The 11,888-nt window shown below is 48.5% G+C and overlaps 1 protein-coding gene across 1 annotated transcript; it reads left to right on the top strand.

Moving 5' to 3' along the window:
* Positions 1 to 1,409: 1,409 nt before the first annotated feature.
* GPR152 (G protein-coupled receptor 152) lies at positions 1,410 to 2,738 on the top strand. Its single transcript, XM_072639313.1, has one exon. It carries the CDS (start codon positions 1,425 to 1,427, stop codon positions 2,736 to 2,738), a length of 1,314 nt encoding a protein of 437 aa, XP_072495414.1. The 5' UTR covers positions 1,410 to 1,424.
* The last annotated feature ends 9,150 nt before the right edge of the window (positions 2,739 to 11,888 follow it).

The raw sequence follows: 11,888 nt of genomic DNA, 5'->3' as shown, positions 1-11,888 counted from the left end.
CAAAGGATGATGGGATTTAGTGCTAGAAGGGACCTTAGAAGATATTGGGGCTCATTCTCTCATTTTAAGGAGGAGGAACTGAGGCCTAGAAAGGGGGAGGGATTTGCCTGAGGTCTCTCAGCTGAATCAGGAGGACAGCCTCAGCTCCAAACTAGGAACTCCAGACTAGAAACCTATGTACCATGCTGCCTCTTGGGCCCAGAGGAAACCCATTGTCCCAACAAGGACCAATCCCAGAAAGGACTTCTGGGAAAGAGAATTTTAGTGTCTGAAAGGGTCCTTAGAGATCATGTAGCCCATTTCACAGAGGGGATAAACTGATTAGGGAGGAAGGAGGGAGGGAGGGAAAGAAAAAAGGAGAGAGAGGAAGGAAGGAAGGAAGCAAGGAAGGAAGGAAGGAAGGAAGGAAGGAAGGAAGGAAGGAAGGGAGGAAGAGACCTGGACAGGGATAACTTCCTACCTCCTTCTCAGGGCACTATCATCTGGGCAGGTGCAGACATACTCCCTAGCTCCACACAGTCTCTTCCCTCCTCTGAAGCTGGGTCTCTGAAGGAGCCTAGGAGAAGGCCTAGCAATCTAATCCATAATACTGTGCCTGGAGTCATGAAGACCTGAGTTCAAATCTCACCTCAGATACTTGCTAACTGGGTTAGTCCCTTCACCTCCTGGGCCTCAGTTTCCTCATTTAGAAATGAGAGAGTTGGATTGGATGGACTTTAAGATCCCTCTCACATGGAATCTCTGATATTACAAACTTGTACTGATTAGATAGCACCCTAAACTAGGCACTGTGCTAGACACCAGAAATACAAAGACAAAAATTGAACACTGTCTTCAGGGAGCTTGTATTCTATCTGGGAAGCACCATATACATATAAACGGAAGCATGAGGCCACTTGGGGTAGCTCTCGGCAGCTGGTGGGATTGGACTGGGAAAGGCCCCACAGTGGATGTACAGTCATCCTCATTTTGTATGTGGGGAAACTGATCCCCAGAGAGGGTGGTTTGCCCAAGGTTACACAGACACCTGAGGTGGGATTTGAATCCAGATCTTAGGGCTCCAAGTCCAGCACTCTTTTCACCTCATGGCAAGGTCCCTCCAGAGGCTGGGAAGGGTCCAGAAGCCAGACGGGATGAGGTCTTTCTAGGACAGTAGAATCAAACACCTTTAACAGCAGGGTCAGGTGTCTGGAAAAAGCTGGGCAGGATTCCCAGGGGTTCAGACCACTCTCTGCCTGCCCAAGCTCTGGGACTGAGGTCCTACCTGGGGGCACTGGCACTAAGATCCTCCCTCCCTCCCACCAGAGTTGGTGCCAAGAAGGTCTCTCCTTGTTCGCCGCACCCCTCACCCCATCCAAAGCCCTAAGTTCTCCCTTCTCTCCTCTCCCTCTGCCCTGCAGGCCCATCAGCCTGGCCCCCCAGACATGGAAGCAGGCAGTAGTGCCAGGCTGGCTCCACCCTGGAGGACAAGATCTGAGTTGGATGATAACTACTATCCCCAAGGTGGCTGGGATACGGCCTTTCTGGTCACATTGCTGCTGGTGGGGCTGCCGGCCAACGGGCTCATGGCGTGGCTGGCGGGCTCCCAGGCCCGGCATAGGGCTGGCAAGCGTCTAGCCCTCTTTCTGCTCAGCCTGGCCATCTCGGACTTCCTCTTCCTAGTGGCTACTGCCTTCCAGATAATGGAGATTCAACTGCAGGGCCACTGGCCCCTTGGAACAGCCGCCTGCCGCCTCTATTACTTCCTCTGGGGGATCTCCTACTCCTCAGGCCTCTTCCTGCTGGCCGTCCTCAGCCTTGACCGCTGCCTGATGGCCTTGTGCCCTCGGTGGTATCCCTGCCATCGTCCATCCCTCCTGCCACTCTGGCTGTGTTCAGGGTCCTGGGTGCTAGCCACCCTGTTCAGTGTGCCCTGGCTCATCTTTCCAGAGGCCAACGTATGGTGGTATGACCTTGTCATCTGCCTCGACTTCTGGGACACTGAGGAGCTGCCCCTGCGGGTCCTGGAGATCCTTGGCGGGTTGCTGCCCTTCCTCCTCCTCCTCAGCTCTCATGTGCTCACCCAGATCCAAGCCTGCCGACTCCGCAGGCAGCAGTCGCAGGATGGTGGAGCTGGGCCCCGGGCAGCTGGCTTCTCCCGTGTGGCCTCCACCATCCTGTCAGCCTACATCATCTTCAGGCTACCTTACCAGCTGGCCCAACTGCTTTACCTGGCTTACCTGTGGGACTTCTACCCTGGGTACTTCCTCTGGGAGGCGCTGGTCTACTCTGACTACCTGCTCGTGCTCAACAGCTGCCTGAGCCCCTTCCTCTGTGTCTTGGCCAGTGCCAACATCCGTGCCCTCCTCCATTCCATGCTCTCCTCTTTCGCTGCTGCTCTGTCTGAGGAGCATTTTAGGGGTGCCATGCCTGCAGCCTCACCACCAGCTCAGTCAGAGCCTGTAGTCCTGCTCCAGCCCCAGGTGAACCCCATGACCCAGGTCCAGGTGAACCCTACTGCCCAGCCCCAGCCAAACCTGACAGATCAACCTCAGGTCAACCCTACATCTCAGCCTTCTGACCCAACCCTCAGTCCCCCTACCTCAACCTCTGACCCTTGTGAAGGACCCACATCTATTCTATCCACAGAACAGCCCACACCAACTCCCCCAGAAGAGTCAGCCATGGCCCCTGCCCCTGAGGGGGACAGTTCCAGGGATGTTCCTCCTGAGGTATCCCCCACCCATGGCCCCTCTTGAGAGAAGGAACACAGACTGGGATGAGGGAGGCAGACAAGAGTGCCCCAGAGGGAGACTGGAGAACTCCTAGCCAATGGGCTCAGAGCCAGAACACAGAAAGGAGTTAAGGGAAAATCCCTCTTATTTACCTGAGCTGGAGAAGGTGACCCCTCAGGTGCCAGAGGGAATGAAAGCCATGAGTCTCATCAAAGGAACCAACTCTCTCCATCTACCCATCAAATAGCTCCCCACTGGCCCACCTGAGGACTCAGAGTTAGCTATGAAGGGCATGCTAATGGCTCCCTCCAACCCCAGACCCTTGTAGCTGGACCCTAAGCTGGCACCATGGCCCTGGTCCTCTTCTGTACACTCTGGCCCCCACCTAGGGAAGTAGCAGATTATTCAAATCATGTATCCACTCCCTCTCCTCCCTCAAAATGCCAAGAAGAGAGTGGAAATCCTAGAACTGTGGAGGGCAGTTCCTCCACCCCAGCCTCCTCCCAAAGTGGCCTCCACTGGAAGACTTTCATGACTCCCTCTGGGGGAAGGGAGAGGCCCAGCCTATGGTCCCTTGCAGGTGGCAGCGCAGCTGATTTGAATCCCACCAAAGATAAACCAGGGGGTGGCAGGAGGACTCTTGACTTCCCTGGGGAATTCTCCAGAGGATTCTTCTCCATTTCACTCAATCTTCCATGCTGGTCAAGTGTGGTTTGACTCACCAGACACTGATTTGTTCCCGACTTCTCAGGAAACCCCTTGTGGGGCAAAGTACCGCTATGGGTGTCTCAGGCCACATGCTCCCCCTTCTGCTGGGCTGCCCACCTTCACCTCCAGCCTTTCAACCTTTGGCTCTAGAATCTCAGCGATGGGAGGACCCTTGGGCATCTATTCCAACCAAGGCTTATTCAGGAGTGTCTCCATGACATCTCTGCCAGCCTCCACTCACAGATCTCCAAGGAACAGGAACGCCTCCCTCCCAAAACCTCTCCACTCACCCTCTCTCTTAGGGATGATTTTCTTTACAGAAGTTGACCTCCTCTCTCCTGTCTTCTGCTCATTCATGGCTCTGGGTCCTGCTCTCAGGGGCCAAGGTAACCAGAAGGCTCGTCTTTCTTCCATATGACAGTGAGCACACAGCAAATCTTACATTCCACATGGCCATCAAGCAAGCCTCATATGGAATGATCCCAAGGTCTGTCAATACAATTGGACAAACATTTATTAAGTGTTTGCTGCATATAAACCTTTCAATTAACTTGAATGCTCATCTGGTCAACATGGCTCTGCTAAAATGTGGAATACAGCTCTGCAAATGTGGGCAGCACAGGGCAGATAGGAAGCAGGGTAAAATGCCATTCACTCTCTTGGCTGTTGTGTCATTCTGTAGACTCACCTTAATCTTGTGGTCCACTCAAACCTCCAGATCTTTTTTTCAGACAAACTGCTTTCTAAACACACTTCTCCCAACTTGCTCTTGTGAAGGTTATATCAGAAACCCAAGGGTAAGACTTTACATTTCCCCTTACTGAATTCCATCTTATTTAGTTCAGCCAAACATTCTAACTAGTGGAAATCATTAGGGATCCTTGCTGGTCTTTTTGAATCCAGTATGTTTGCTGTCGTTCCTTGCAAATTTGACGAGATACCATCTCTGGCAGGCAGTGTAGTATAGCAGACTGAGTAATGACTTCTGAGTCCCAATGAACCTGGGTGCGAGTCTTGTCTCTGATACAAACTGGCTGTGTGATCCTGAGCAACTCACTTAACTTCTCAGTGCTCTCAACAAACTGCCTCAGTTGGTTCAGTGACTCTCTGACTGTCTGCGCTTTCACTCTCTCTTAAGATGTTGGGCTGTTGCTAATCTGCTTTTGGTCATTGATGGAGGGAGTTTCCTCACCAGGAGTTCCTATGTCCACGACTCTGGATCAAAAGAAAAAAGCATCTATATTCTACTTCATCCAAGTAATTGATAAAGGGAGTGGACAGTCCAGCGACAGGTGCAGATCCTTGGGAACTCTGCTGGAGATCTCCTTTTGTGTTGATGGGGATCCATGGACTATTCAACTAGTACCACAGAAACCGCACTGTTGTCTAACCTATACCTTTCCACACTATACAGGCTGCCTGAGTCCTCTTCTTAAAATACATCTCTGACCATGTTATACACCCACCTCCATTCAAAAATCTTTGGTGACTCCCAGATAAAGTTCAATCTCCTTAGGCTGGCATTCAAGGCCCACCACCCTTATGCCCTATTGTCTCTCAGCACAAACCCTATACAACAGCCTAGCTAGATGACTTTTCTACATTTTCTATTTCTATTCGAAAGTATATTAATCTGCTTTGGGAGGTGATGAGTTCTGTGTAACTACAGGTCTTCAAACAGCTCCCTTCCCCTACCAGGAAAAAAAAGGGGGACAAGTTGATAGAAACATATGAGTCCATGATGAATACAAAAGGAATTCTGCCAGCCCCTGTGGACAGTTTTATCTGGCTTCTCCTAACTAATGAATTCAAGGGCCCCTGGGGACCCTTTATTTGGAGTCTCTTTTTTGCCTTGGAAGGGTGGATCTGTAAAACATTCCACCTCCCTGTGTCTACCTCAGCATAAAACCACATGGACCCTAACTTCTGGGAGCCACGCTGAATCCATTGTTGGTTATATATGTATCTGATATGCATGTAGAGATATGTATAATATATGTATAATATGTATAAGAATATGTGTGTTTTACATGTATATATATATATATATATATATATATATATACGCATATGCCTATATGGCTACATTTCTTAGAACCCAAACAAAAATGGGATCCAAAGATAGCAGTGAGACAGAAGCACATCTCCCTGCATTTTTTTTTGCATGTGTTCTGCAAATGGTTCTTACACTGGTAACAAACTCAGTAGTCAGATTAGACGAGAGCATGGTCACATTTTACTCCTGGTGATGCAGAATGAGACTAGAGCACAGAGGCTGGACAGGAGTCACTGCTGAGGAGGTTGTTAAGAGGATGCCTGTTTAGGGATCAGCTGAGCTGTAGTTTCTCTGAGGATCCTTCCAGGGTTGACACTTGATCATTCTATGTTATTCAGCCTGTCTACCACCCCCTCCCCCAAGAATCCTATGTGGCATTTGAGGCACGGATCAAATGCTACCTCTTCCATGGAGTCTTCCTAGATTTCCCCCTCCCCATGGCCCAGCCAGCCATTTATCTTTGGAAATCCCAGAGACCTGCATTCCTCTCCTACACCAGGTGACACTCCTTCGGCATTATTATACCTATTTATTTCTCCTACTAAACTGAGAGCTCCCTGAGGGCAGGAGTGGAATTTTAGGTATCCCTGTTTCCCCTCCCCCTGTCTAGTATCTGTCTGGGCCTACCCAGAGGGGACAAGAGATAAATGCTTCACTACCTGACTGACAGAAGTCTCCTGTCCAATGGAAGACACCAAGCTGCAGACGTGCTAAGTTCTTCTGTGAGTGAGGTGGGCATTGGGCCAGGTGCTGCCAGGGGAGATGGAACAGCAGGCCCCAGATAGACTCTGCATCAAGACTACCCACAGGTGACTCCCAGCCCTCCTGGATCCTATCCCCCTCCCTCAAGTGCCCATGCCCACTGCTGCTCCAACATTGTCCCAGATCCTTTGGCATCTCTTTGGCTTCCAAAATGACCTTCTACACCCCTGAAGCCCACAACCCCCAGTCCTTCAGGGTGTGGTCTTCTGGGACTTAGAAAACTGATTTATACTGAGTGGTGAGTGACTAATACCAGTGTAATGTAGATGTCCCACTAAGGGTACTTGTATTTTAAAAACAGATGTCCGAGGAGTGGCAAAGAATGAGTCATTGATGGTGGAATTTGGGGCCCCTTGTAAAGGACTCAGGGTGCTTCACTTGGAGGCCCATCTTACTTTGGCTCCCAAGGCTTGCCTTTTCCCATCCCCAAGGTCAAGTGGAACTAACCAGAATGTTTCAGTTCTTTGGGTTAGCATTCAAAGTCTTCCCACGCATTAGGAGCCCCCTCCATCCATCAGCTCTCTGTCCATTCCCATGACCCAATTTTTGCCATGCCTAGCTCTCCTCCTACTTCCCCAACCCAACACTCACGTCACTGGGGGCCCTGCTCCTCCCAGAAGCAACATCCTTATTGACAAGTAGCAGCCCAGGGAGGTAACTATTACAATAGTCTTTGTACCCAATTTCTGGAGGTGCCCAAGGTCACACAGCTGATGAATGTCAGAGCTCAGACTGGAACTGTCTGGATTCAAGGTCTAGGACTCTCTCTACTTGGCCTTGGAGCCCTGATAGGACTGGGAAGGGCAACATTGTACCCAAAGATGCTGGGACCCAGACCTTGTGTGTTACACAACCTAAGCCTTCCCACATCAACTTATCCACCTGCCTATGAGCTCCTCCTCCTCCTCCTCCAGAAGTGGAGCGGAACTCTACCTCTGTCTGTTGTATTTCCCAATGTGCCTAGGCCAGTCTGGACACATTACTGGTGCTCAATAAATGCTTCCATATGCTGGACAAACTGAAGATGCCTGGAAAGTTTTCTGTTTGTTCCAGGATAAAAAGGAATCATAATCCTGGGCATCTCTCAGAGTCCTTGGGAGCTGCTACCAGCCTGGGTCCCAGAGGAGTTCCCTCCGAAACACACAGCCCTCCAGGAAGTAGACCCCTGCTAGTCCTTTCTTACCCTCTGGGCCTCAAGGCTGACACAGGCACTGACTCCTTTGATGCCTAGCTGCCTCAAATTACCATGAGGCACATGGCTCAGAACAAAACTGGCTTTTACTTCATATTAGAGCATCATAGAACATGTAGTGTCTGAGCTGGGAGGGCCCTTGGAAGAGAGATTTTGGAATGCTCCAGCTCTGTGAGAACGCAGACCACAGAAGACAAGGTTGGCTCCTACCTATGATCATCATCAGCTGAAGGAATGGAGGCTATTTATCCTGGAGAAGCAACTGGGGATGAGCTTGGCCCGTCCCAACCAGCTGCCCCAAGCATGGGGAGGGCTGGCCTAACAAAGAGGCTTTGCTTTGTCCTGCTTGGCCCCAGAGGTCAGCACTAGGAACAGTGCAGGAGGAAGTCACCAAAAAGGGCAGATTTGATCTTGACGTCACTAGGAACTAGCAAAGTCACCCCAAGTGACCTGGCTGCTGAGCAAGGCTTGGGCTCACCACTGTGAGGTCTTCATTCTAGGGGATTTCTGTGCCAATAGGGATTGCCCTCAGTACCCCCAAAAGATCCTTTCCAGCTCTGAATTTCAGGGATTCTCTCATTCTGAGTCTGTCCATCTCTTGGAGTCATTGGAAATGACTTCAGGGAGGTGGCTGACCTTCCATGGGCCCTTCCTTCACCCAGCCATTCTAAGCTCTAGAAGATTATTGCCCAACTTTCAGACTCTGCTACAGCCAGGCTGGGCTCCTCAGGAACCCTCCCCTTGTGCCCCCCAAATCCCTGCCTGGTCCTGCATCAAGTTTGCATTCATGTTGTTTTCCTTTCTGGAATACCATACTCTCTCCTGTTACTGAAAAAATTCCCCCTCCCCTCCCCACTGCTGTCCTTCAGAACCCACCTAGAATTCTATGTCTTCTGGGAAGCCTAGCATTTTTCATTTTATGTTATTTTTTTAATTTTAATTTTCAGTTCCAAATTCTCTCCCTTCTTCTACCTCTTGAGAAGGCTAGAAATGCAGTGCCCATGATAGATATAAAGTCAATGCAAAACAGATTTCCACATTAGCCATGTTGCAGGAGAAAAAAAAACAAATTAAGGAGAATGGGGGGAAAATCTATACTCAGCATTCATTGGTTCTCTCTCTAGGGGGAGAATAACATTTTTCATCAAGAGTCCTTTGAAATTGATGTAGCTCATTGCCTGGATAAGAATAGCTAAGTATTTCACAGGTGATTATTGTTAGTATGTTACCATGAACTGCTGTTTCTGCTCGCTTCACTTTGTATCAGTTCATTTAAGTCTTCCTAGGTTTTTCTGAACACATCCCCTCATTATTTCTTATAGCACAATAGTATTCCATCACAATCGTATACCACAACTTGATCAGCTATTCCCCAACTGATGGGCATCCCTTCAATTTCCAATTCTTTATCACTCTGAAAAGAGCTGCTTTAAATATTTTTGTACATATGGGTCTTTTACCTTCCTCTTTGATCTCTTTAGGATACAGACCTAGTAGTGGTATTGCTGGGTCAAAGGCTATGCACAGGTTTATAGCCCTTTGGGCTTAGTACCAAATTATTCCCCAGAATGGTTGGATTGCCTCACAACTCCACTAACAGACATTAGTGTCCCAATTTTCCCACATCCCTCCCAACATTTGTCATTGTCCTTTTCTGTTATTTTATTCAATCTGATAGGTATGAGGTGGTATCCCAGAGTTGTTTTAATTTACATTTCTTTAATGGATAATGACTTAGAGCACTTGTTTTTATCTGACTATAGGTAGCTTTGATTTCTTCTGAAAATTGCCTGTTCATATCCTTTGACCATTTATCAATGAGGGAACAACTTGTATTCTTATAAATGTCTCAGCTCTCTATATATTTGAGAGATGAAAGTCTCATCATTCTTAACGATTGCAATGTAGCTGATACAGCTCTCTAGTATAGCAATACAATTAGCGATATACCTCATGATGATATTTCATCAATATCTCAAGGCTCCATGATCCCACCACTGATGCAGATTCCAATCCCTAGGTGACCTGGAAGCTGGGTCTTTAAATGTTGATGGAGATAAACCTGTGGGACTTCAGCCAGCACACTAACCATCACTGGACCTTCTGGAGAGCCTTCCCAATTCTCCAGAGCCTGTGCTGGTAACACCTTCCATAGCCCAGGGCCACCTTCCTAACAGGGTCAGGCTTTGGGGGAAAGGGAGCTTGACTAAAAACTCTCCAAAGGGATAAGTGATCTCTTAATTGCCTACTCTAATGCCCTTTTCTCACTTTTCATTCTCTTTCACCTCTGCAGCTTTGAACACTGATATTCTCTCCTTCTTGATACTCTCTTCTCTCTAGGCTTTTGGGACACCTCCCTCTCTCTCTTGGTTCTCCTCCTGTCTGTCTCCTTTGCTGGATCCTCCTCCAGGTCATGCCTTCCAACCGTGAGTGTCCCACAATGCCCTACCCTGGATTTTCTTCTCTTCTCCCTCCGTACTACTTCACTTGGGTAGCTCTCATGGATTTAATGACCATCTCTAGGCTTATGATTCTCACCAATACTTACCCAGCTTTACTATGCTGACCTCCAGATTTGCCTATTAGACATGTCCAACTGGATGTCCTAGAGACATCTTTTGAATCAGCCTGTTCAAGACTGGACTCCTTATCTTTCCTCTCAAACCATCCCTTTTTCTGGGGCTTTCCCATCACTGTTGATGGCATTTCATTCTCCCAATCGCTGGGGCACCAAATCTAGGAGTCACCCTCTGCTTCTCATTCTCCCTCATCCCCCATCTCCCATCTTTTGCCAAGGTCTGTTGATTTGATTTTTGTAGCATCTCTTGTATATCCAGCCCCTTCTCTCCTCTGATGGAGAACCCCACAAGAATTCAGTCCTTGGCTCTTCACGTCTGAACTATGCCTGGTCTCCCATCACTAGTCTCTCCCTACTCTGGTTCATTATCCCTCCACTCAGCTGCTAACATACAAATCTGATGCTATCACTCCTCTGTCCACTAACCTCTGGTGACTCCTTTTCACCTGTAGGATCAAATATAAAATCCTCTGTGCTGGGAACAACTTCCATTGCCCAGAAGGGCCAGGCTTTGGCAGGAGGGGAGCTTGAGTGAAGGCTCTCCAAAGGGTTCAATGATCTTCTAATTGCCAAATCTTCCAAGCCTTGGACAGTCTAGTTCCCTGCTCTTTTATAAGGCTTCTTACATACTTCAAACCCCTCCCTATATTTATTCTTCCATCCAGTGACAGCTAAAATCTCACCTTCCCCAATCCCTCTTAATTCTGGGTTTTCTCCTCTGTTGATTATTTCCTACTTAGTTTTTATATAGCATGTTTGTACATAGATGTTGAGCTCCTTGAGGGCAGGGACTGACTTTGGTCCTTCTTTGTATCACTAGGGCTTGGCACAATGCCTGGGACATATTTGTTTACTGATTGGCTGAATGAATAATGAAGGTCGAAAGCTGGCCACATAGAACTTATTATGGGTCAATTTGTTGTTGGTGAGGGCCAAGGTCTCCCAATGTATCCAGGACCATCTCCAGTTGTCCTGATCTATATCTGACCACTGCACCCAGATGACTCTGGAGGAAATAGTGAGGCTGGTGACTTTGCCCAGCCCTACCTCACTTAAATCCACTTCACTTGCATGTCATGGCATCATGTCCCTGATGTCATGGTCTTCTTCAAGAACAAAGGGAACAACCTCTGCAAGGATAAAATAGGAGCTGCCCCACTGGGAACCCAAGTGGAACTGACCAGTTGAGCAACATAAGCTCCATTTGATAGAAGGGGGAAGGAATGCAGAGTGCCTGGCCCAGACACCACAAGCTGGGATGGCTTAACACTCAAATTCCATCCCTCTTTCTCCTCTAGGGGGACCAGTTCAGCCCAACTGATGGAACTCTGAATCTCCTTGGGGAGGGAAAATTGGGAAGGGAAGTGGGGGTGAGAATTCTTAGATCCTCTCAGTGGGATCATGCCCGACTCTGTCTACATTTCTCCTGAGTTTATATGCTTTCAGTCTATTCCCTACTTACATTTCCCAGGGCAGACTGAACAGAACAGAAATGGGGGGTAGGAGGGAACTATAAGAATGTTATAAATAACAACTTGCTTTCTTAGACACTCTCCTCAGACATACTTTGGAATGGGCAGACCCGGGTTTAAGTCTTGGTCTGGCCACTTGGTAGTTATGGCACCTGGTGGTAGGGGTGGAGTCCTTTTGTTTGCAGCCTGTTTCCATTCTTTGGACCTTTAAACCACCACCACCACCACCCCACAAACACACACATCCCTGCACTGGGAGTAGATATTCTCAAAAAGTAACCTCACTATATGAACTTAGCGGCGTCTTTTCCCTCGTTGGGTCTTGGTTTCCCCAGCTGTAAACTGGAGGAGGGGATGTGATTTGAAGGCAGTCTCTACAGTTCATCCCAGCTCTATGAATCCGATC

The sequence above is a fragment of the Notamacropus eugenii genome, chromosome 2, assembly GCF_028372415.1.
Source record: "Notamacropus eugenii isolate mMacEug1 chromosome 2, mMacEug1.pri_v2, whole genome shotgun sequence".
In the NCBI taxonomy this organism is placed as follows: domain Eukaryota; kingdom Metazoa; phylum Chordata; class Mammalia; order Diprotodontia; family Macropodidae; genus Notamacropus; species Notamacropus eugenii.
The sequence above is the reverse complement of the archived record's forward strand: the minus strand, read 5'-3'. Positions and strand labels throughout refer to the sequence as shown.